The following is a 26,802-nucleotide window of genomic DNA, read 5'->3' as shown; positions in this document are numbered from 1 at the left end:
AACACTGATCACAATGATGGTGGTTTGTTGTAATTGAAATTCAATTGTGCTCTCGATTATTTTATTTTTTATCTTTTTCATGTTTTCTAGGTTGATATAAGCACTGGGGACCCAATTATAGCACTTACACTTGGAAAAAGTCAGATTTTCACGCTATGACCCCTTTAAGGTCCCAGATCGCTTGAACCCCGCTAATCGCTGCTTGCAGCTATATTTGTTTTTGTATTTGTATTCTTTATGCTCAAAGTAGTGACCTTATGATTTCTCTGTTATGTCTGGCATGATATTTTTATTTGCTAAAACAGAAAACAGGATGTCTGTGGGCCAGCTAGAGCTAGATCTGTTTTTAATATAGGTGTGATGATGTGCTTAGCAAACTAATGTTTGATCTGCTTAGATACAGCAGACAAGTAAAATAATTTGTAAACACCCAGAAGTGTCTAAACTACACTTGAGTTGTTTTGATCGAATAGCATGGGGGGGTGGTACAAACAAATGTCAGTATATAATGAAGGAAGGATTTGAGATTCTTCACTTCTTCGCATATCATTTCACTGTCGGTATGCGTTGAGTCCTTGTACAAGTAAATAAATAATCTCTGATAGACAGATCCTGGTATTAGTATTATTTTTCCACGAAAATACCTTATGGTAGGGCTGCAGGATTATGGCAAAAATCATAATTGTTTAGGCTACTGAATTTGCATTGAATTGAAAATGAAATATTTAAAAAATACAATGAATTGCAAGGCTACAGAGAACAGTGCACTATTGCAGACTTATGTAGGCTACTAAGGATTTAATAATATTATTTTAATATAGTCAGTCTAAACTAAAGTGGGCCGGTCTAAGGCATGAAACTGAAAAAAAATGAGTCCCTCTCCGGCCCTGGATAAACAGTATATAAAGTGGGGTGTTCTGATTGACTTTGCTTGGAAGAGTTGCTTTCTTTCTTTTTATTGCTTTCACTAGTGAAACGTGCTGAAACTAGGGTTCAAATCTTCCTGCTGGTACTGTAGTAACCCCACTGGCACAGCAAAAGTAGTTTTTGACCTAGCTGCGAAAAAAACCTAGCATTAGGTTTGGAGCCAAGAAGGCAAGAAAGTTTTCATAATTATTCCTTGACAAAGGCTTCTTATTTTGTTGAAACGTTGGTAACTAATAAATTATGCTTCAGTAAGTATGCAGTTATTTTATTTTTTCTTTATTTAACAAGAAAGTGTTCCAACCAGCTGCGCTGTTCCAACAAGTCCAGACTAAGGCAAGATCTGTATATGATTATGGTTTGTTGTTTCTTCTTCCTGAGACATTTTCTCAAAGTCTGCAGAGATCTGTCCCGAATCACATGCATATCTCGGTTTTTAAGTGTTTTCTCACAAATCTCCTGTGCAGGGCAGCGAGTTTCTTCTGTGACTCAATGTTCCTTCCTGAGACCCCTGACTGTCTGTATTCATACAAGCATTCTCTGCCTTTAAGAGTAAATGATTGTATTGAAATGTTGCAGTTTGTCTACTCTATATAAGAGTAAATAAATATTATTATAGGGCTTGACACTTTTCTCTCACAAAAGCACTAAAGAAAGTCAAACCTTTTGTCCTCTCGGTTTATTCTCTGCTCATTGGACTGCTGTCTTTCACACATATGGTTTTGTAAACAGTTTGACATTAAAGACGTTAATGAAAAGGCTTTCATCTCTTTTTGCTTGTTCTTTGTAATTTTGTTTTAGTAAGCATGAACGGATGGTTTACTTTGAAAATTAAATGTCAAATTTCTGCAAGAGATGCTTTCAGTTGCATATCACGGACTCTTGACTTTTTGATTCTCACCATGAACTTTTTTTGAATAACTTTGATTCTCTGCAGTAAACCACTGACTGTTTGCATCACATGTGGTGAAGTTCAGCATATTTTGTTTGATTTTATTTGTTGCCTTTATGCCATAAGTTATGTAAAATTAAAGCTATGTGCGATTCAGAGGCGGGGTATACTAACGGTTTTTGCAGTATGTCCAGAATGGGCAGATGACATTAACACAGTGCTGATATGCTGTCAGTGTGAACGTAATAAAATTTCATTCCAATTATTTCGCTTATCTGCGTCTGATGTTACAGGTCCCATTTATACATCAATTCCATACATACTGTACATGCTATACACATTTTGCTAACAGGTGCAAAACCACAGTTACCTATACTTAGCCCCGGTTAACCACCTTGCCAAAACTCTGTTGGAGCCAAGAAAATGGGAAAAAGTGAGCGGGCGTATGTGTGCGGGAAGGAGAGAAGCACCAAAAAGTTCCATTGGTTTTGAGTAGATCATTGGGGCTCTTTATTTTTGCAACATCAAAGGGCTTGTGTCTGCTTTGATGTGGCAGCATGCTGTTTAAGGTACAGAGTGAATGGAAAGATGTCAAGCTGCAAGGTGCCTCTGTAGTTTGCGAGGAGGGCTCTGCAGAGCAGCAGATGAAAGGACCAAACAGGGTTTGATAATGAATGTCCAACAAGTAGCCCATCTCAGGCAGTGCTCACGCAGCGGGAACCAGAGCTAACCTTCAACGACGCACACAACGCCCCACACTCCTAACGACTATTGCTTACTCTCTCTCTCTCTCTATCTCTCTTTTAGCCGTGCGCTAAAGTCTCGAAAGGAGGCTTTAATCTTCTTGTCAATTAAAACTCAATAGAAAAGCAACTACACAAACATGTGCATAAAGGTACGGGCCACTGCGGTCGCAGATGCACACATGAACACACTTGTGCAGTTTCATTCTCTCACTGAAAGACATTTGATCTCTTTCTTTTTGACAGAGCATCTCTCTCTCAGCTTTGCGCTAATTGGCTCTCAATTTCGGCAGACTTGTCTCAATTAGAGCATCGCTTACTACCTTGGCTCCCCAGTCTGTTTGAAGCCATTGTCCACCACTGCGCTTGGCAGAGTTTTACATCAGCCTCTCTAACAGTGTCAACTCACCTGTTTCTTTGATGTGCTATTTTAGAAAAACAGCGTCCTGCTATGCATGTGTGATGAAGCGTTGTTAAAATGGAATGCAATTGAAAGCTGATCAGACATGGGAATAAGAATCTTAATTGATGGTTTTATCAGACCAGTTAAATAATTCATGTTGTCATGAAGGTGTGTCATCACAGAAATTTGGTTTCTGGGCAATTAAATGTTTTTTATGTGATAAAAGAGATGTGAAGCAAACCTCTTCATTAATAATGTAACTATTTCAAGTAAGTCAACATGGACAGGCACTGACTTGAGACGAAGCTTTAGATATAAAGAGCTGCCGTTCATCCATATAGAAAATATGTGGGCTATTTTAGAGCAGTGAAAGGGAGAAAGCGAGATACTATTGTGAACCACTAATCCCTGGTGTGCTACCATTCCAACCATTCAGTGATAAGTATAGATCACACCCATGTCACCATGTGGTGAAATGAAAACCCTATTGAAAAATAAGCTACTGCTGAATTGAGAAAATTCAACAAAATTCTTCACAATTTCAGTGTTAAACGTGTTGGTGACAGAAAAAGACCTTTTCAAATGTATATAGCATTAATGTAGTAACATACCTGTCAACATTGGTATTTGAAAATAAGGGAAATTTCCTGAACCTTACACCCCCATTGTATGGCTCCCTTGCATATGCAAGGTACTTTTTATACACATAGGTTGCAGACGTTGCATTCCTTAACAACTTCTGAGTTAAGCAGTAAGCAGTTTCCAAACACGCGTCATCCTCCACCCTCCCTCTGGAAGCTTTTCTTCTTCTTCGACTGCTTGTCTTCTTCTTCAACTGCTATTCTTTTTATTGGTGTTGTTTTTTGGTGGAAATTGTTTGAGTGATATGTTACAGATATACTGCCACATGCTTTACCGGAGGTGAATGTAGCAAACATCAAATACAACCAGTGGGATTTTTTATAGAAAGCATAAAAATATGTAAGAAATACAGGAAATTGTTTAAACGGGATGATGGCAGGATAGAAAGGTAAAATATGGGAGAATCCCAGAAAAGACAGTATGTGAATATGCAAATAATATTAAAATTGTAGGTATGTGAGTAAAATTTTCAACATGATTATATGCTAAAACTTGTTCAGATAGAAAGAGCTTGGAAAATCCTTTAAAATGACACCAAGACCATGTCTATGGGTCCAAGAATAACAAAATACTGGCCATTTGAAACTCGAAAGTCATCACTTTATTTTGTCCCATTGTTTTCCATTTTGCGGGTTGTAAAACTCCCGTGCGCATCGTTCAAATTCATTGAACTTTCGTTCACTTGTAGTTTAGCAATTAAACTAAATGTATATTACAATTTCAAGAATGTTTTTACTCCGCACATCGCCTGAGGAAATCCGAAGCTGCGTCGGGCGGAACCAAACTGACAGCCGCGACAGCAGAGATTGTCACGTAAAAGTTGTCATTAAAATTGAAACTAAAAACCTTATTTTTTGGAATATTGTGGTATTTTTTTAAAAAAAACTGAGTGTTTTTTTAATTCATGTGCCCTCATAATATTTAATTAGAAATGCAAATCTCCTTGAGGAGTCCTTGAAATGATATCTCTCTACTTTTGGTCATTACCGCTAAAAGTAGTGGAATTACAGTAATGGAATTACTTTGTAACGCGTTACTCCAATCACTGTTTTTAACACAACTTGTGTTGAGCCTTTCATTAATTTTAACATGAAATAACGCCTTAAATGGCATGACTGGCGGCTGTGTAATGGAACCGCTCTGTCACAATCGTCACGCTGAACAGATCGTGCATCGTAGCTCCGTCGAGTTCATCATCTAAAAGCTTTTTTTTTACCATCTTATTCCTATTTATATAATATAACTTATTAGTTTTACATAGGAATACTTTACCGTGACGATTATTGAGCAGTACTACCACGTGAAACTATTTATCACTAATAAACACCCAGTGTTGTTAGCATATAGCCCGCTAGCATCCACACGGTGGAGGCTGAAGCTATCATTTTCCGATCTAATGGCGGATTCATCTGATATATGCTTTTCTGACCTATCCTCACCTGAGCGGGAAGCTGTGGAGGAGTTGTTTCCCGGTTTTAGCAGATCCAAGGCGAGGTGCAGCGCCCACTTCACCCTGCCTTCCGACGTCCACAAGCGAGCAACAAACATGCATTCCACGCGATGCAGCTTCACGGACCGTGAACGACATGAAAGCGATCGGGAAGCTGTGGAGGAACCGCTGCCCGGCCTTCGCAGATTCGGCAAGCCAAACATCACCCTGGCCCCAGACGTTCGCAGGCGACCGAGGCATGTCACAACCGAACACCCCACGCGATGCAGCTCCGGGGACCGCGTTCGGGTAAACGAAGACGCCATCGCCCAGCATGAAAGCGGTAAGACTCCGCTTGTTATTGTAACATGTACAACTTGCCACATGTATAGTTTAGCTTCTGCTGTTAGCATAGAGGGGTTTACATGCACTAAGTGTATTGAAGTATTAAGGTTAACTGAGAAGGTTGCTGAACTAGAATCGCGCATCCGAACGCTAGTTGAGGATAGCAAAACCGCTAATGTTACTGTCGCAAATAATCTATCGAGCGAAAAGACTAATGGCTCGGTTCCGACATCAGATGCTAATATAAATATTACAAATACTGTATCGAGCGCGCATAGTGTTTATCAAAATACACATGGCTCGGTTCCGTCATCAGAGTCAAGTCGGCGGTCAAACTGGGTGACTGTTAGGCGGCATAGTCATATAAGGCGTCCTTCTAAGACCCATAACGTAACGACAATTTCTAACAGATTCGATCCCCTAAGGAGTATACCAGCTGAAACACCTTTTAAAAGTGCCCTGGTCATTGGAGATTCTATACTCAGGAACACTAACATTGAGGCACCAAACACCATAGTCGACTGTATACCGGGAGCCAGAACGTCTGACATTAGATCCAAACTTAAAGTGCTGGCTAATGCTAAGCGGAAGTTTTCTAAGATTGTTATTCACGCCGGCACGAATGACACTAGGCTCCGCCAGTCGGAAATCACCAAAGATAATATTAAGGAGATGTGTGAAATTGCAAAAACAATGTCAGACAATGTAATATGCTCTGGTCCCCTCCCCGCCTACCGGGGAGATGAAACACATAGTAGATTAGTGTCTCTCAATGGATGGATGTCAAAGTGGTGCCCTCAGCATAACGTAGGGTTTATAGACAATTGGAAGCATTTCTGGGGAAGACCATTCTTCCTAACCCGAGATGGCCTTCATCCGTCATCGGAAGGAAGTGCTATACTCACTAAAAATCTGATCAATAGTCTTAATTCTGATATAGTATGACTATCCAGGGCCCAGGTCAGGAAACAGACGGATCGGCTTAACCGTCCATCTGTTAGCTGCCGTGATATGTCAAGATCACATATATCCCAGCACTTCGAGTCAATCTTACCGAAATATCAGCACATTTCAACTGTATCTGTTCCCCGAACATATAAATACAGGGCACCGCTCAGCCCCGCCGCTCCCATAACGCGCATCACGCGCTGTGCGTAGGGCATCACTTGCTGAGGGGGCACCAAAAATATAATAGCCTAATGAAAAAAAATTATAATGCTGAAATTATTTCATTAGTCTATAGAAATATTATTAGGCTCTTTATATCCATGTATATGTTACAAAAAAGGGGGAACGAGATAATTTAATGTCTCTAGTCTAGAAAGTATGCCCCCAGCCTTTGATGGTCCGTGCCGGTTGATCGCGCGGGCGCCTGACGAAGTTTGACAGAGGCCGTTTCTCAATCCGAAGGCTGCAGCCTCCAGAGGTCGCATTTACAGGCTGCATACGTCATCAAAACTTTCTTATTTCGTAATATTAACGATTATAAAGTGAACTATTATTCTTAGTTAATCGTAAATTGTTGTAATATGCTTATGACTTGCTAATGTAATGTTCAGTTAACTGAAATAAACCAGGCTTGATGACGTATGCAGCGTGCATATGCGACCTTGCGCAGCCTGCAGCCTTCGGATTGAGAAACGGCCAGTCAGTAGGCAACTTTTGGAAATGGTCCCGAAAAGACAGCAGGAATCAGGATCGGAAAAAATAAAAAGGAAGAAACTGCGGGATGATGCCCGTGCATCACTTGCAGGTAAGTCCATCATGTTTAATCATTCTTAAATAAGGGAAATGCGCATGGACTGCAGCTGCTGCTAATCGTAATGCGCCTCGAACTTGCTGTGCTGATATTAATGTTTAGCAAACTATGTTGTTATAATTTATAACTTCAGTGCAAGCTAAATTGAGAAACATTACTGTAAAATATTACCTATGCATTTGCATTTTACAAATAACTGACGCAGCTGTTACTTTCTTTACTACGTTTCTTTAGATATTGAGCAGCAGTTTATTTTGTGGTTTATTTTGACGTAACGGTGGTTAAAACTTTCTCAGTAAAAGTTAACGTTAGCAGTCAGTGCACATGTTAAAATTCATCACTTTAAATATATATAAATATAAAACGTCATGATATGAAGCAAACATTACTGTGGCACTTAGTTCTCTGAATCTTTGTTTTATTTAAGAATATTGAGTATTCTTGTTTACTTATTGATGTTTATTTAATGTAATTTATTTAAAGTGACATTGTACTTGGGAAAACCATGTCTGGATTATTTTGATAATTTAAGTTTGGTAATTTTTTCTGTTTTGCTATTCTATAAAAGTTTGCACTTTCAATGTGTAGTGTGTGTTGGCTAAAGCTGTGAAGATTTTACTTTCTGCTATTAAGTTATATGTTTGGCAATAAAAAATTAAACTGGCAAAAACAACGTTGTTTTTCTCAGGGTCGGGGTGGGGGGCATTATAAAGGAATTATGCTTAGGGCACCAAAATGGCTAGCAGCGGCACTGGCACCGCTTGTTACATCTGGTACAAATCTGATTCAAATAAAATTAGAAAACAATACATTAACAGATGAATCTCGAATCTTAAAATTCGGCCTTCTTAACATTAGATCGCTTACCAATAAAGAACCTATTCTCAATGAAATAATTACAGACCAAAACTTAGATGTACTCTGTTTAACAGAAACCTGGCTTAAAGCAGACGACTACATTAGTTTAAATGAATCCACCCCACAAGACTATTATTATAAACACGAACCTCGATTAAATGGGAGAGGGGGTGGTGTAGCTACAATATACAACACAATGTTTAAAGTAAACCAAAAATCTGAGCTAAAATTTAAATCATTTGAAGTAATGTTGTTAAATATGGAAATAACTGATCGTAACCACAAACAGCTTTCTTTTGCTTTAGCGACAATCTATAGACCACCGGGCCACCATGCAGATTTCCTTAATGAAATAGCAGATTTCCTATCTGAGCTTGTAGTCACTGTAGATAAAGCTCTTATTGTTGGTGATTTTAATGTCCATGTGGACAACCCAAAAGACGCATTAGGACGTGCGTTTATAGATGTTCTAAATTCTCTCAATATTAGACAAAACGTGACAGGGCCAACGCATACTCGTAATCACACATTAGACTTAATTCTGTCACTCGGACTCAATATTAATGACGTCGAAATATCACCTCAGAGTGATGCAGTTTCTGACCATTACCTTGTGTCATACACTGTACTTCTAGATAGGATCACTCAATCTACAACATGCTACCGACTAGCCAGAACAATAATTTCCACCACTAAAGATAGCTTTATTAGCACTCTTCCAGACCTGTCCCAAATGAAACATGTAGCAGATAACTGTGACGATCTAGATATTGAAATAGAAAACCTAAACAATGTCTGTTCTAACACATTGGATGCCGTTGCTCCCATTCGAAAAAAGAGATTAAAAGAAAAACCGCCAGCTCCATGGTATGACCATCACACAGCAGCCCTTAAAAAGGCAGCTAGAAAAATGGAAAGAAATTATAGAAGCACAAAGTTAGAAGTATGGCGCGCAGCATGGAAACAGAGTGTTAAACACTACAAACAGGCTATTAAAACCGCCAGATCTACATATCTTAGCAAGCTTATAAATGAGAATCATAATAACCCTCGTTTCCTCTTTAGCACAGTTGCAAAACTGACAAGAAACAAAGAACAAACAGAAACCAATAGTAAACTTCAACACAATAGTAACAATTTCATGAACTTCTTTTCTAACAAAATTACGGCTATTAGGGAAAACATCGTAACTACCCAAGCAGCCATCACTCTACCCATTAGTTCACTAAACACTAGATTACCATATGAACATTTTGATTCATTTAAACCTACTACAATAGATGAGCTCTCTAAACTAGTCACATCATCCAAATCATCGTCCTGTATATTAGACCCCGTTCCCACAAAACTACTTAAAGAGGTATTCCCTGTAGTGTCAACCCCCGTTCTAAATATCTTTAACTCATCGTTAAAAATAGGATACGTTCCAACAGCTTTCAAGCTAGCAGTTATTAAACCGCTGATTAAAAAACCACAGCTTGATCAGGGAGAGCTTAATAACTTTAGACCAATCTCAAATCTCCCTTTTCTTTCGAAAATATTAGAAAAAGTAGTGGCAAGCCAGTTACGCACATTCTTGACAAATAATAGTACGTATGAAAAGTTCCAATCAGGATTCAGGCCCCACCATAGCACAGAGACAGCGTTGCTTAGAGTTACAAATGACCTCCTATTAACATCCGATCGTGGTGAAATCTCAATTCTTATATTACTAGACCTTAGCGCAGCCTTTGACACAATAGACCCGCAATCTTACTCAATAGACTAGAAAACTATGTTGGTATCAGTGGTCAGGCGTTAGCCTGGTTTAGGTCGTATCTAACCAATCGCTATCACTTTGTTTATGTAAATGAGGAACAGTCATATCACTCCCTGGTTAAATATGGTGTACCGCAGGGATCAGTTTTAGGTCCTATCCTGTTCTCATTATATATGTTACCTCTAGGAGACATTATCAGGAAACATAACATAAGTTTTCACTGCTATGCGGATGATACCCAGCTTTACATTTCCTCACATCCCAGCGAAACCCACACGTTTTCTAAGCTAACAGACTGCATTAGCGATGTTAGTGACTGGATGGCATATAACTTTCTTAAGCTCAACTCCAATAAGACAGAGATGCTTATTATTGAACCGAATCGCTACAAACATAATATGTCAGATTACAAGTTGCACATAGATGGCTGCACTGTGGTACCATCTTCCTCGGTTAGGAACTTAGGTGTGATGTTCGACAGCAATTTATCCTTCGATAGTCATATCGGCAACGTCTGCCGCACAGCATTCTTCCATCTTAGAAATATCTCAAAAATCCGCCATATACTGTCTACATCTGACGCAGAGAAGCTTATCCATGCTTTTATGACCTCTAGAATAGACTATTGTAACTCGCTACTTGGGGGATGCCATGCAAATCAGGTAAACAAGCTGCAGCTAATTCAAAACGCTTCTGCAAGAGTGCTTACTAGATCTAAGAAGTATGACCACATAAGTCCAATTCTAGCATATTTACACTGGCTACCAGTTAATTATCGCATACAATTTAAAATATCACTTACCACCTACAAAGCCTTAAATGGCCTAGCACCCTCATATCTTAGAGAATTACTATCAGAATACAATCCATCACGTGCACTGCGTTCGCAAAACTCTGGTCTCTTAGTTATCCCTAAAATATCAAAAGTGTCTAAAGGTGGAAGATCCTTTTCCTACTTAGCCCCTAAGCTCTGGAATGATTTACCAAACGTTGTCCGAGAATCAGACACAATAGATACCTTTAAATCTAGACTTAAAACTTTTCTCTTTAACAAGGCATTCACATAATTTGTTTTAGTAATGGTACTCATCTCACAATAGATAGCTTGTACAACCTGATAAATAAATAAACTAAATCCTCATTTTCGTCAACATTTCAAAGCATGGTAAATGCTATTAATAAACTTAAGAAAATGTTTAATCTCTCCTTACTTGTTTACATATTTGCAGCAAACCATGGGCCGAGGCATAAACTTTCAAAAACAAATTTCACGTATAAAATAGAAAAGGCTACATATAAGGAAAAGAAATGCTACTTTGTGCACATACAAACCACAATACAAGGCCAAAACTTCAACACTAGACCAATAAAACCCCGAATCGGGCCATTAATTGCCAAGCGCAGAGGAGTGATTGAAAATTATGTATGGAATTATGTTATCACTTGTTCGGCCCTCCACCTGAGGTTTCTGAGTCGAGTAGGGGAGTACTGTGAAGCCTAGACAGGCATCAGGGAGATGACTGGCGCAGTCACGTCCCCGTCTCCCCTTTACTCCCTTGCTCGTCCGGATTTTAATAAAGCTCGGTGGGTATAGATTTGTGGTGTTAAGCCCACTAGTCGGGGGCGGGACTTCAGTCCTTAAAAGGGCGTCACTGCATCCATTTCCTAAAAACATTCGCCGTCCCGTGCATTTTTCTCGTTCTTCCTAAACCGAACTGTGCAGAGTCTGTCACTGGGATGACGTATCTTCAATACGTATATGTATGTGTGTGTGTATGTATGTATGTATGTATGTATAAGTATATATATATATATATATATATATATATATATATATATATATATATATATATGTATGTTTGTGTATATGTACATGTGTATACATATGAATGGCCCCTACGCTAATTGGGTTTTGTTTTTCTTTCTTCATGTCTCGTCCTCGTCTCCGAGGACACTTGAGACAAACAGACCCAGTTCCGGTAAATGTGAAAGTTGGCACACCTCTGACTCACCGGCAGACCGTCAACGTGATGCCCAGCTGATGCATGACCAACGACCACCAGCAGAACCCGCTTTACCTCCGCCTAATCTCCTTAATCGTTTCAATGTATATATAAATATATCTCCCAAGGGTTTTTTCCTCCTAAGACTTTTTTTTACTTCCCCTGCTGAGTCTGGGGTTTTTTTTCTCATAGGGGGTTTTTCAACCCGGGGAGGCAGCCTTCTTGGGCTTTACTTAGCACCCTCTTCTTTACGTTACATTAGCAATACGCACGCTTATAATGTTGATTCATAGCCGCAGCAAATTTAGCTGCTATCGTGTATTATGTTGTGCTATCTGTCGTTTTTTTAAGCTTTCCACTGCTTCTATTACTGTAAAGCTGCTTTGAAACAATCACAAATTGTGAAAAGCGCTATATAAATAAAATTGAATTGAATTGAATTGAATGACACACAAAATCATGGGGTGCAAAACCATTTTTTGCAGTGTACTACTCTCTCTGTTCCCACTAACATGATATCCACTCATTATCACTGTTTTTCATTACATCTGTCATTGTTGGACAATGTAATTTTAATTGTTTGATAATTATTTTTATTGGTTTGAACCACACAATATGTGATTTCCATATCAGTGGATACAGAGTCTGAAGGGGCTAGAGTGTGTTTTATTGCAAAAAATCAATTACTTAAAAACGTGAAAAAATATGGAGAATAGAATATGTAGCAGACTCAATCTCAGTCTGTTTACAGCATCTGTCAACCCACTGCTGCTCTCTTCTTCAGCTGAGTCCATCGCTTGCTAATTGTATTGTCACTGTCAGCACACGTCAGCTGGCTGCTGCATTGACTGTCCAATGCAATGGCAAACATGCTCCACATTCAGCATGACAGACAAGATCATCATTGAGGTACATTTTCAAGAACAGTAATGTAAATCTGTAAAGTACTGTAAGTCTTGGCTGTCTTTCTTAGTACAAATTAATGTAGTCGATTTAGATGTCCAAGTGAATGTCACATACGCTTGTTTATGATAAATACTCAGAATGGGCAGAAGTGCAATTACAGAATTACAACCATTTATCTCTTCCGTTGCTATGGACTACCTAACCTTGGATGCCTGCAAGTGACAACTCACACCAATTATAGTAAATTATGTTATACTAGTCTCATTCTATCTCCAGCTTTAATGCTTTAATGATCCACAGATTTTTCTTATCTGGAGGGGCACTTGAGGAAAGGACACAGGTACCTGTAGTAGTGTGGACCTTATAAAGATAACCTTCCTTCTACACTGATCACAGAAGTGCGTAGAGGTCATGCATCCTGGGTTTGGTTTAATCAAAGAAAACCAGCCCCCCCCCCAAAAAAAACCCTGAGAGGTTTAATAAATTCTAAACCATTATGTCAATGACAGAAACCTCACTTGTGGAGTTCCTGGCCATAACGAACAAACTTAACCCCTTGGTCTCATGTTTAGAGGAAAACACAATATATTACTTCACTTAAAGAGTAACTAAACCCTAAACCAACTTTTTTTAGTTAATGATCTGTAAGAATGATGCTTTATTAGGGCTGTTCATTGATTTTAGTAATTTTTTTGACATTTGGATATAAAGTGTTTCAATACTACAATATATGGTGTAAAAACGTCTGAGTGCTGCCCTCTTCAGGTTGAACGGTCGCTACTGCAGTTGAATTTTCCCATTGGATGTTGGGTCCAAAAAATGACTCGTGACGTAAGCAGATTCAAGCTCACCACGCCCTTGTTACGATCTCACCACACACTTGATACGCGCTTAGTTCATCCCCTCTATCTCCGTTGGGATCTGCCCACTTTTCTTGCATTTTTCAAATATTGCCAGTGGGTGGAGTCAGGCTCTGACCAGGGGTTTAGTTACACTTTAAAGAATTTAAAATGCACACTACACAAACAAAGTACAAAGGTGAGGACACACCAGGGTGTTTGTTTGAAAATAACAAATATAAATATTTAACCCTTTATTGTATGCATTATATCAATGAGGATTTTTTTTGTTGATGTTTTTCTTGTTTAAAGAAACATTGTATCACAAATGACAAATTTAACAATTTGACATTTTCTTGCAAATATATCAAAATATTTTTATCGAAAACAAAAATTTCTTTAACCAAACACTTATCTATTCTAAATCTATGTTTTATGTATTACAAATTTCTAATTTAATATAAAGTAACTTTTCTTTTTCAGCTGTTGTCCTCAGGCAACATACCATCGTGGAACACAGGCACTGTATTATTGACAAATCATTATATCAAATTGACATTACAACTTAATATGATTACAATCAGTGTAATTTCAAGGTAAAACAAGGTAAAAATAACCATAACCTTATTCTGTGCCTTATCCTTACAGACATTCACATACCCCAGAGATGGACATCTCCTGTCCTGGAGGGTCACTGTCCTGCAGAGTTTAATACCAACCGTAATTAAACACAACTGAGATAATTTTAACTAGATCTCTAAGGATTAAGTAAATCACAAGCAGTTTGATTATGGTCAGAAACTCTGCAGCACAATGACCTTTCAAAACCCAAATTGCCCAAACCCAACATACACACATATACACAGGGACAATGCACATACAAAATCTCCATCTTCATCCTCACTCTCTCCCTCCCAGATTGTCACTATAGTTTCATCTTCCTCATCACTATGACACCTCATCCTCACTTTCCTCAACTTGCAGTGCTACCTGTGCTTTATACAATACCTGAAAATGTATTTAGAAGTAAAAAAGTATTGAGTTATCTCCTGCATTAAATTTAAGTTGCATACAGTAGTAGATTACAATCTTACAAATGTATTAAAAGGCATGCAAAAATGCAAATAGATTTAGATATCTCTTTTCTCTACGAATAAAATATACTTGTATTCCAACCTATAGTATGCCTGATATGCCTTATGTGATTCATTTATGGTACAATGTTGCCTCAAGGCAACATCCAGTTTTTTTTGTAATTTACTAACAAGTGTTGATATGTAATGTTGATATATAATGTGGTTTCCAAAATTTCTTTACATAATAATAGTGACACAGATTTTTTTGTGTAGGAAATCATCTCGACGAAAACGACTGAAAACGTACATTTAGTTGAAAAATATGCCATGTGACACGTGCTAAAAGAATTAAGCAGCAAAATAGACTAGATTTTTTTTTTTGCATTTTCATTGGATTTAAGTTTCTTCTTCCTTTTAAATTCAAGAAAAAAAGACTAAATTAAAAATATATTAAAATAAGATATGTACTATAGCATAGGGGGTTATGTAGCCTATTTTCTATCACACCTGCTATAATGCAAATTACATAGGATACATGGAATGCTGTGACAAAGCAACACATTTGACATGATGCTAGAGTTCCCTCCTGTGTTTAAAATGTGCACCTGCAGCCTATTTTACCATAGTGAAAAGTCTTAGCAAGTCTCATTTCATTGGATTTTTATTATTTTACTTTTACATTACAGAGCTTGTTTTTAAATATACTATAAATAAACGAAATGAACTATTATTCTATATACTTTTTAAACAAAATCTGTGCCACCAGACCGTAAAATATTTGTTAATTCAAGGTTTTGTTAAATTGTTTCTTTTTTAATACACACATGTAGGTGATGTAAGTCACTCGTTTCAGAATTGTCTAACATTTAGACTGAGACCGGTGTAAAACTCACAAGCCAGCTAACATAACGTTAGTGTGTTTTAACGTTAATGACGCTACTTCCCAGTTTCTTTCACTTTCTGTTGGGACGGGCCAGTATGCTGAAGAAGTGGCTATAGATGATTATGTGTTGGCGGTGTTTTCGGGTTTAAGGTAAAATAAGGAGACTCGCAATTAGACATCGGAGTAACGTTAAACGGAGTAGTCGTATCTGAGACATTTCTATTCGCGTGTTTGGGTCACACAGATCCTCCTCGAGTTTCAGATATGATACCATGTCATAAGTGAAACTCGAGTATGTTATGGTGATACTTATACTGTAAATACAACACAAATTTTACAACCTTTATGGTAATGAAGGCAAGAGGTTTTCTGGCTACTTCGCGCATCTGGAGTAACGTTATGTTTTATATTGACTGACGTCGGCTGAGCGCATTGATTCACGGACATTTTAGCAAAACTTACGTATTATAAAAAGGTTTTAATTCAGCAATATAGATATGCGATGCAGAGGACATTTCTAAGCGATATCAAGTGCGTATAATTTTGGAAAAATATATAAGGGCGGAAACTCTCTACGTATTTTTATTTGGGCAACAAAGAGGAAACGAGCATGGAGATGTTATGATTTTTAACGGTTGACAGTGATTAAGGATTACTAATCGATTACAGGACATACATAAATGGTATAGCTAAATGGTTCTACTTCATTCTGATTTTACCTGGTTGCTCTGAAAAAAAAATCAGTTTAAGTATGAGCTCCCAACAGCTGATCGTGAAACAGAGACCATTGCTTCTGGAAGCCCTGTATGCTGGAGGCAGTGCTGAACCTCTGGACTGTGTTCTGGACCTGCTACTGGCCTGGGAGGTTCTGGTCTGGGAGGATTACCTGAGCATACGAGTCACTGAAAAACCTCTAAGTTCAAATGCCAGGCATCTTCTAGATGTGGTCTATGAGAAAGGTGAAGATGCTTGCGGCCTTCTGTTGTCAGCTTTCAAGCAGGTCTTACCTGAGGAGCAAAAGGCTGAACTGTGTTTTGGGAAAGAATGTGCTGTTTTTGAAAAGAAAACAGCTGGCTCTGCAGCTTCGGCATTAATGACTGACAGACCAGAGTTAGTAAGAAGGCTCCGAGATAATATTGATGGGGCACTGAATGTTTTGGTGAAAAGTGGCTGCTTCACCATCAAAGACTGTGATGGGGTGCAACTACCTGTATACACACCCTCACAACAGGTAATGTAAACATGTTATTTTTCTTTTTCTTATTATGACATACTGTGATTTATCATATTGTTAAGAATATTGAGTAAGTGCCCTTTCAATAAATTTAACAGAACATTGTCACTGACCATTTCATTCAAATGCTAAAGAAATTTGTTTAAATTAAATGGAACAAATTCTTTGTTATTGTATTTTGGTAGGTTCGGAGACTACTCGACCAAGTGAGGTTCAAAGGGGAAAAAGCCGCAAGGACATTACTACAGTATCTAGATCAAACAGAGCCAACCAAACCAAATCCTGAAGTTGAGAAACATCAACGCCTTGACAGAATGAAAAATTTCTCAGGTGTGTTAACAGGCTGTTTTGGTTTCGCTCACTGTAATAACAATCTATCATGAGACTATATGTTACTACTGTCTGACAACCTAAAATAATCATGAATGGAAAAGATTACTGTTCATAGGTAGGGTGACCATACATACCATTCTTCCCGGACGCGTCCTGGCAAGGATTTTGGTGCGTCTTCCTGAAGTTGTATTTGTTGACCGCATACGCCATTCAGTTAAAAACATAAGACATACAATCGTAGTTTCATTCTTAAAATGTAACAGTTGCTTTTCTGTAATTATAATAATGATCCTCTATGACGTATGTGGTCGACAAATACGACTTCCGGAAGACGCACCCGAAATCCTGGCCAGGACGCGTCCGGGAGGAATGGCACGTATGGTCACACTATTCATTTCACAAGACTTTTTTTAAAGGTATGGCGAAAGATTTTCTTTTTCTGGTGGATCATCAAGACTATTAGTCATACCAGTTGTCAATCATTCTGATGATATGTTTACGTAAGGCCGTTGTACGTGCTTGTCCCTAGGTTCAATTTAAAATTGAAATCGATCGAAATTAAGTCACACCCTCAAACTTCGAATAAAAAAATGGGATCGGCGATGCTGTCATGCCCCCATGTCACGTCCGCTCGGCTTGCCAAGCGTGGGAAAAAAACTCTCAGAGATTTATATTTTAAACACGAGGGATGTATTGCTACAACTCCTTGAAATGCATATCATAATCAGGATTACTACCTAGTGATCTGACTTCGGACAGAGCGCAGCTCTCTGCACATGGGCGAGAGTGAGAGAGGCGCCAAGATGTAGCAGTTTATATTTTAAACAAAAGGGATAGTTTGCCTCAGCTCGCATGAAACGCATAAAACTGAACAAATACGTAAGGATTACTACTTTAGTTTATGTTTAGACTTCAGACAGATGCGAGAGCGCATGCAACTTAAGACAGAGAGAAGCGCAGCTGCTTATGACGCGCTGGATTTATTTCAGATCCAGAGTCCAAGACGCGCACATTAAGTCCATGTGCGTGCAAGAAGGAATCCTACAAGCTTAAAGTGAAACCCACAAACCCCCATGCAAGGAAAAGCACGCAATTTGCATTATAATGTGAAACTATAATAATAATAATAAATAATAACGGCATAGCATTTTTATCTTTAAAAAAAGTAAAAAAAAATTGAGAATCGAATTGTGACCTTAGTATTGAAAATAAGGATGTCCCGATCTCCACTAATAATACGTGGCCGATCACATTTCTGAATCGGACAGCCGATCTTATTACAGCTATTTCATGTACTACGGCTTTTGATCAGTTAGTCCTTATCGATCTAAAATCACTGTTAGTTTGAGTCGTTTATAACATGCATTTGAAAAAGCAACACTCGTCAAACATAATTATTAAACATATTCTTTATTATCATGAAAATACCTGAAAAGATTTGAAGAACAGCAATATAAATATATTCTTCAGCCATTTCATGGAGCTGCGTGTCATCACGGCTGCGTGTGTATTGTTCTTCGTCTACAGCGCATTTTGAGTTTCTGCACGAGAGCGCCCCCTGGCTTTTGGATGTAGTGGCATTTCACCGTAATTCATTGAGAAACATAGCAAGCATTATCGGCCGATCGATCGGAGCATCCCTAATTGAAAATGTAATCGAATCGAGGATGTGGAGAATCGTGACACCCCTAGAATTGTATGACAAGAAGAGAAAGGCCTCTGAAGAAAGAAACAAGACCAGAGTGTTTTTGGGAGAATTTTTCGCACAGGTTTGGCTTCCCACTGATGCCTTAGTCGCGAAGTTTCTACTCGACAGGTAAAGTTTGGCATGCTATTTGGCGAAATCCATTTAAAATCACTGATAGTAAAAGTTAATGTGAGTTATGATTAGCAATGCTAGCCCTGGTACAAGTCACGAACCATGCAGACACCATAAACATCTCAATGTATGAGCCATGCCAGCAGCAACTTGTAAATAGAGTGAAGAGAAGAACGAGGCTCATGCATGCTCTCTCTCGTGCATGCTCTCTCTTGGCACATGTTTTATAGGGGTTCCCTCTCGGGAGCAGGGAGAGTGTTGTGCATGTGCATTTTTAAAAAAAGTGAAGGGATGATTATTTTCAAAAATTCAGACAAAATCTTCTGCTATCCCTTTAAGATGTCCAATAAATCTTTGGTGTGCCCAGTGTACGTATGTGAAGTTTTAGCTCAAAATACCATATAAGTTATTTATTATAGCATGTTAAAATTGGCACTTTGTACTGAGGTGTGAGCAGAAATGTGCCTTTTTAAATCCAAATGAGCCGATCTCTGTACTAAATGGCAGTGCCGTGGTTGGATAGTGCAGATTAAGGAGCGGTATTATCCTGACATCACAAGGGGAGCCAAATTTCAATGACCTATTTTTTCACATGCTTGTAGAGAATGATTTACCAAAACTAAGTTACTGAGTTGTTTTGTCTCACATTTACTATGTTGATACAAGCACTGGGGACCCAATTATAGCACCTAAACATGGAAAAAGTCAGATTTTCATGATATGTCCCCTTTAAACACTCTTTTTTATATAGTACATTTACAAATATGTCCTTGATATATACAACTGACTATAAAAGTTTCTCTTTATCTTGATAGCTTCTCCTGAAATTCTGCTCTATCAGAAGAAGCTGCGGAGCTCAGTAGCTTCCCAGTCCCACTTCCTCAGCACCTATGGTGGGACAGGACGTTTCTCCCTGGATGACATTTACACAGATGGACTTCTTGAAGTGATGGACTCCTCCGGGGAAACTACAACATTAGAGCTGAAGGATGTGGTGGGTCCTGTGGGAATTCTTAATAAGGATGCTGACACTGCGCTCTTGTCTGGGGAGGCAGGTAGTGGCAAAAGCACGCTGCTTCAACGCCTCCACTTGCTTTGGGCGCGAGAGGCCTTGCTCACTGACATTTACCTGCTGTTCCCCTTCAGTTGCCGGAAGCTAAACGCAGAGCAGCGAACGCTGTCTCTAAAAGAGCTCCTTTTCCTGCATTGCTGCTGGCCTGATCGAAGTCAGGATGAAGTTTTTCAGTTTATCCTAGACCACCCTCATTTGGTCCTCTTTACATTCGATGGGCTTGATGAGTTTAAACAGGGCTTCACAGATGAAGAACGTCACTGCTGTCCCACACAGCCAGTGCCCATTCCCACACTGCTTTTTAACCTGTTGCAGGGTACGCTAATGAAAGGCGTTATGAAGGTAGTTGCCAGCAGGCCACAGGCTGTGGGCCCATCGCTGAAACGTTACCTCAAAAAAGAGGTGCACTTGAAGGGCTTTTCTCCTGTGGGCATCGACTGCTTTGTTAAGAAACAGTACAGTGACCCTGCTATGGCTAAACGTGTCATTGAGTCCCTCCAGGGTAACACAGCATTGCTAAGCCTTTGCCATATCCCAGTCTTCTGTTGGATTGTGACCAAGTGCCACCAGGAGCTTCTTGGTGCTGAGGGTGCCATTCCCCAGACCATAACCGATGTATACCTTCTGGTTTTACAGCATTTTTTTCAACGGAAGTCATCTCAGCCCCAAGGAGCTCTGAGAAAGGACTGGTTGGAGGAACACTTGGACACAGTGGTAAAACTTGGACAACTAGCTTTAGAGGGATTGGAAGCCTCCTGTTATGTGTTCTCAGGATATGAACTGCAAAAAAGTGGTCTTACAGAACACGATATCAACATAGGTTTTCTCATTTACTGCAATGACCTATCTGTGACAGACTGTAAACGCTACGAATTTTTGCACATTACCTTACAGTGTTTCTTTGCTGCTCTGTACATCATTCTGAATCATAACAATAATCGCTCCGCTATCCCCAAACTCTTTCAGCCTCAGCACAGGCAGCCATCAGCCTTGCCTCAAAAGTGCCTGGGACACTGTGTTAAACATTCAGTAGATGAGACAGAGTCCCACACAGCAGAGAATCTAGACCTCCAGATTACAGCTCAGTTTGTGTCAGGACTTTTGTCCCAGCAGCATCGCAATTTACTAATACACTCCTGTCCAGCAGCTTTGCGTGAACGTAAAGTCAAGCAGGTTGTTAAGTCAATATCTAAAGCGATGCAGAGACATTTCAAGTCCATTCCTCGTCCCGTAGAGGGCGAAAAGAAGAGCATGCACGCCATGCCAAGCTTTGTTTGGTTAATAAAGTGTATTTATGAAATGCAAGACAACAGCATTGCTCAAGATACCATGGCTAAATTGGATGTCGAACACCTAAAACTCACCTACTGTAACATTGGACCTGTGGAATGCACTGCATTGGCGTATGTGCTAAAGCATCTGCGGAATCCTGTTGGGCTCCAATTGGACAACAATTGTGTGGGAGATGTGGGCGTGGAGCAGCTTCTTCCGTGTCTTAATAATTGTCATTCACTATAGTAAGAACAGAGGTTAACTCAGTGTGGTTGTGTTTCACAGTGTTTAAAGGGGACAGAGAATGAAAAACCATTTTTACCTTGTCTTTGTTGAATAATGGTAGTCTACCCACATTCACATACATACAAAAAGTGCTAGACATGCTAAACATCTCAGTCTCATAGAAATTCCTCTTTTAGAAATGTCAGCCAGAAAACGGCCCAATCTGAAAAACTGATGCTTATGACATCACAGGCATCTCACTGCCCCTCCACTTTAAAATAATTGGCTACATTTTTTGAGTGGCCGCAAAGTCAGCCAATCAGTAATGAGATTGCAAGTTAAGCCAGTAGGGGGAGCCAAATAGGTGCAAAACCACTTGTTTAAAATCCCCCACCCTAATAGAGCTATCTGAGAGAGGTTTTTAGGAAGCTTCTAAGGCATTACGGACCCCAAAAAAACAATTTTTGTCTTCATGTCACATCACAGAACAAGTATAAATACTCCGTTCAATCATTCTATGTCACCTTTAATACTGTATGAGCATTTTCATCAGTAAATACTTCTAATATGTTTTTTCTGAATCCCACAGTTTAAGGAACAATAACATAACAGATGAAGGTATTCGAAAACTTGTGGAAAAGGGAGTCTGTTGTGAAAACTTTCAAAAAATAGCGTGAGAAAATCAACTTTTTAATGATGATCCTACATTATTTGATCAAATGTTGTATTTAAAATACCAGGATTCATTACTACTTCAATATCTCCACAGTCTTTTCAACAACAAGCTTACAGATGCCTGCACCCAGTACTTTGCTTTGCTGATGAAATCAAAGCAGAACTTCCTCTCATTGAGGTCAGTGCTTGCTTAAAAGGTTATTACTGTACAAGCCCTGATTCCCCTCATTCTTAAGTTACTTCACATTTTATTTAATTGATTTGATCTGTACATTAAAAATATAATTGCTGCGTAGGCTTGGAAACAACAACATCACATCTAAGGGAGCAGAGCAACTGGCAGAAGGCTTAAGTTTTAACCGGTCTTTGCAATATCTGGGGTGAGGTCAATAATAAGAGCAAATCATTTCTGTATGCGCCTAAAGGCATTGTGCCGTAGCAATTATCAGTATGACATCATTCCTAACGTATCGTCACATAGAAATGAAATTGTACTTTCTTCCTAAAATTGTGTTTTAATTTATTCCCAGGCTATGGGGTAATCACATAGGGGACAGGGGGGCAGAAGCATTGGCAAATGCTTTGAAAAACAACACAACGTTAATATGGTTAAGGTAATATTATATAGTCCTGTAATGACTTTAATTCTAATTTCTAGACATTAATATAAATAATACCCAACTTGTAACGTTTATGCTTAAAGTTGCAATCGGTAACATTTTTTGGAAAAAATAAGAACATAAGTAAAAATAAGTACATAAACATTTTGTGCTTTAAACTTATAAGAAAAAATAAGTACATAAACATTTTGTGCTTTAAACTTTCTTCTCTTACCCTACTTTACAACAGTATACTGTAAAAAATTTCTGTAGAAATTACAGTGTTACTGGCAGTAGCTTACTGTAGATTTTACATTTATGTTATTTACTGGCAACAGTTTGTTTAAAGTTAAATGAACATGAAACTTTTTAATCTTCTACAGTAAGTTACTGGCAACCAGCTGCATAATTAAAGCAATTTTTTTAACAGTGTAGCCTTATAAAAACGATTTATAATTTGTTTATAAAGTCAGGCAATAACAGTTTGGTGTCACAGGGTCTCAACAAAAACGCTAAAAGTAACCTGCATTTTTGTTTGAAACAGAGAAAGATGGGTAAAAATTATGGATTTTTAGCTTTAATTAGGGACATTTTTAAACTACAATAGCAAATGCAGCAAAGGTTTTGAGTACTGATCATGTTTTTTTTTTTTTTGTGTCAGTTTGGTTGATAATGGAGTGGGCAGTGCAGGTGCAAACGCTCTTGCAGAACTTGTCAGTCAGAGCAAAACTATGGAGGAATTGTGGTGAGTGCCGTACTTCGTACACCTATTTGCATGTTCACAAGTTCCTAAGATTAACATCTCTTAATTTCTTTTAGGCTAAACAAAAACTCTATCACCAGAGAAGGGGTGGAGTGTCTGATAAAGGCACTTAAAATAAACTCTAGGGTTAAGGAAATTTGGTAAGAATATGTTTTACACTGTTTTAGCGCTGTTTTAATAGTTTATTAGTACAGTAATTAGTAGTTATTGTAAAAATGACTTAAACAAAAAGAATGTAAGAAGAAGTATAGAGGCCTATGTTTTACCAGCCCTGGTGATATATAACCCTGCTTGGATGAGATTAAAGCCTGGATGCATGACAATTTTCTTAAGCTCAACCAGGCAAAAACAGAACTTCTTTTTGTCGGCACACCAACATCTTTACTCAAGCTTAACATTTCAGAGCTGATTACTGTTAATGACTTTGTTAACCGGTCTTCTGAAGTGAGCAATCTTGGCGTTATTTTCGACCCTGAACTTATGTTCGATGCTCATATTAAGAAGGTCTCAAAAACGACATTCTTCCATCTTAGAAATATTGCTAGATTACGACCATGTTCATCGCTGCCAGATGCAGAGAGGCTTATTCATGCCTATTCATTTGTGTGTGTTTTAAATACTATTCATGTAAAAAGGATTTTGCTTTGTGCTCCTGTAGGCTGAGGGGAAATAATCTGACCCCAGAGGAAGAAGAGGAGCTGAGTAAACAAGAAAGCAGATTGACCTTCTGAGGGCAAGAATCCTCTGTCATCAACTACTAGATCTAGTGCACAGCACTGGACCTAACTAGCAAACTCCCACACTCCCTCACACACATTTTGTAGACGCATGTATGCAGTGTACCGCGGCTTTGCTGGTCAAAATCGCTGTCTTGTAAATTGTGAAGTGGAGTGGGGACTAGGTCAGTTTGCACGATATAGTCAGGGGGTTGAAAGAACAGTCGAAGGAAGCTAAAGAATTGCTGGGATCCCCTTTTATCATTGTGCCTCGAAAAAGACTTTCACATTTTCAATGTGTTAATATTACTCAATCCGAGTATTGCATTAGCAGTGCAAAGGTCATGGGTTCGATCTCCAGGGAACACACTGATAAAATCCTTAGATTTAATGCACTGTAAGTTGTTTTGGTTTCAGGTGCACTTACAAACACACTGAAATTCTAACAGGGGAAAAAATAATACATAACATCAACAGGATATTTAGCAATTATAGTGCTAAATTGTATTTCTGTATTGTATATATTTATTGTGTATTTGAGGATCTGTAACTTGGGGTGCAGCATTTGCAGCTGTCAGTTTGGGTTTGTTCAAATGCCTTTCCTTTATGTTCTTTATTCTTTAAATAATTGCTGTTACTACTGTTACATTTAAAACAAAATTAAGTATTGCTGTATGCGTTAAGATGTACTTGCGTTGAGTACAATTTGCACTGTACAACCTGTCACACAGCCAGTTCTTGAAACTCCTCAGCCTAACTAGTGGAAAACCCCAGGGCGGGGTTTAATAAAAGACAATCAAAACGACCAATAAGAGCCCCGTCTGTCATTCTTTGGCCAATACGAGAGCAGGACGCTCTCTGAGAACATAGCACGTTTGGTTTACAGTCACATATACAATCACACACTGTAAATAACACTCGCGCCCCGATTTTAAACGAAACAAACGCCGTCGGCTCTGTCAATATTATCGGATTTGTTCGCATTTCTTTTGGTCTCTCGCTTGTCAGCATGATTTCCAGTGGGTTTAAAGTAAACGGAGCAAGAGGCTGTCTCATCTTTAACCGGTAGTCATGAACAGTGGATACATCTCTCATCCCACCCGACAATGTCAAATAAACACCGTCATCGCTAACAGTGCCACGAGATCTTTACAACAATAATCGCTTTTCACTGTTTATCTACAGTAACGTACGTCTATAAGACGGACAGGGAAATACTGGGATATTTAAACATCAGGTAAGAAGAGTTTGATCAGGCTGATGTCACCTGTTTACCTTCATTACAGAGAATGTGCTACAGTATCAGCTTTAAATCTGTATGTGTATCAGAATCCACGGATTATACATGTAAACACGTTATTTAGTGACAACTTTGTGTCTAAACCGAGCTGTCAGAGCAGTAGATCAGTCTGTGTCGCCATTGTCATTTAGTGCAAGGCCTGTACATCTCTGCTGTAACCATTCATTCAGCTTTTACATTCTGTGATGGTGAATGCCGGACTTAAGTTTAACACCGATGACCTTTTTAGTATTAACATTATGTGTACTGTCATAACATGACAATGTCAGTGTTGTTGTAACATGGGCATTACAGGTGTATAATAGTTGCCTACATGTATGCTGGCCATTCATGATGAGTTATACACATTGTGGCACTTCACAGATCACTGTCTCATTTTAATGTATGTCTATGAAAGACATGCCATAATCAGCACTGTTGCTTGGAGCTGGAGAGTCCCTGCATTATTAAGAGAGGTTGATGTTTGTAGGTCAGAATACAAATAACATGGGGACTACAGTGTATCAATGGACAATATGGAGAGTTTTCTCAATGCATAAATGTTAAGACAAGAAGAACTGGATGTTCATTCACTACCTCATCAAATGTTTCAGACCGAATGTGATGACACGTGCAATACCAGTAAAATGTGCACATTACATTCCTGATATTAGCTATGCTGCAGTGGTGTGTTTGAATCATTGTTGTGCATACAGGAAGCTCTGAGTGTGATTTAATTCACTCTGTGAATTCCCCTGCTGCTGGGGAAAAACCAAGCAGTCAGACATTCACTTGGTCTGTGAATGTCTTCGTTTAGTTATTGTACTAACTTATCTTCGTCATCGATAAAGTATTCTGCTTATCAAAAGTATTATTTATAAAAGATAAATATTGTGCATTCTTAAAAAAAAATAAACCTTTAGCACAAACAGACAAGTTATTCAGTAAAATGCTTTGTGCTAATTTCATTAGCATCACAACACTAGAGCCACGAAGGCCTACCTGTAGATCACAAATACATGGTTTAATGTGGATGTTATTATGAGCCCTGTAATGCCGTTGGTGACAAATTATAGGACTAAGACACTAACCTTGTTGTATTATGTAGTTGCTTATGGCCTCTAGCCTTTAGTGTGGTATAATATGTGCGTGAGAGGCAGAAATACACAGCTCCCAGTATCTGACACCAAATATTTGGCCTGTATAATTGTCTGGCGCCATGGTATTTCCATCCAGGTCACTTCTCTAATGCATTGCCCGTTGGCTGATATGTAGGAGAGCTGTGTTTCAGTTAAAAACAGAACATATCTGGTTAAATTTAGTATGTGTAACGCATGCATATCTAGACACAGTT

General features: G+C 38.7%; 1 protein-coding gene across 1 annotated transcript; it reads left to right on the top strand.

Annotated features, from left to right (window-relative positions):
* Positions 1-15,496: 15,496 nt before the first annotated feature.
* Positions 15,497-24,951, top strand: nod2 (nucleotide-binding oligomerization domain containing 2). Its single transcript, XM_065289552.2, has 10 exons — positions 15,497-16,692; positions 16,881-17,025; positions 19,663-21,436; positions 22,006-22,089; positions 22,186-22,269; positions 22,388-22,471; positions 22,622-22,705; positions 23,352-23,435; positions 23,510-23,593; positions 24,112-24,951. The coding sequence occupies exons 1-10, from the start codon at positions 16,213-16,215 to the stop codon at positions 24,182-24,184; spliced, it is 2,976 nt and encodes a 991-aa protein (XP_065145624.1). The 5' UTR covers positions 15,497-16,212; the 3' UTR covers positions 24,185-24,951.
* The last annotated feature ends 1,851 nt before the right edge of the window (positions 24,952-26,802 follow it).

Source organism: Paramisgurnus dabryanus, chromosome 2 (genome assembly GCF_030506205.2).
Source record: "Paramisgurnus dabryanus chromosome 2, PD_genome_1.1, whole genome shotgun sequence".
In the NCBI taxonomy this organism is placed as follows: Eukaryota; Metazoa; Chordata; class Actinopteri; order Cypriniformes; family Cobitidae; genus Paramisgurnus; species Paramisgurnus dabryanus.
Note: the sequence above shows the minus strand (reverse complement) of the source record. Positions and strands in the feature narration are given on the sequence as shown.

Coding starts and splice junctions, on each gene's coding strand:
- nod2 (XM_065289552.2), top strand. CDS start 16,213: ATGAGCTCCCAACAGCTGATCGTGAAACAGAGACCATTGCTTCTGGAA. Junction 17,026..19,662: donor CAGAATGAAAAATTTCTCAG/GTGTGTTAACAG, acceptor TTATCTTGATAG/CTTCTCCTGAAATTCTGCTC. Junction 21,437..22,005: donor AATAATTGTCATTCACTATA/GTAAGAACAGAG, acceptor TGAATCCCACAG/TTTAAGGAACAATAACATAA.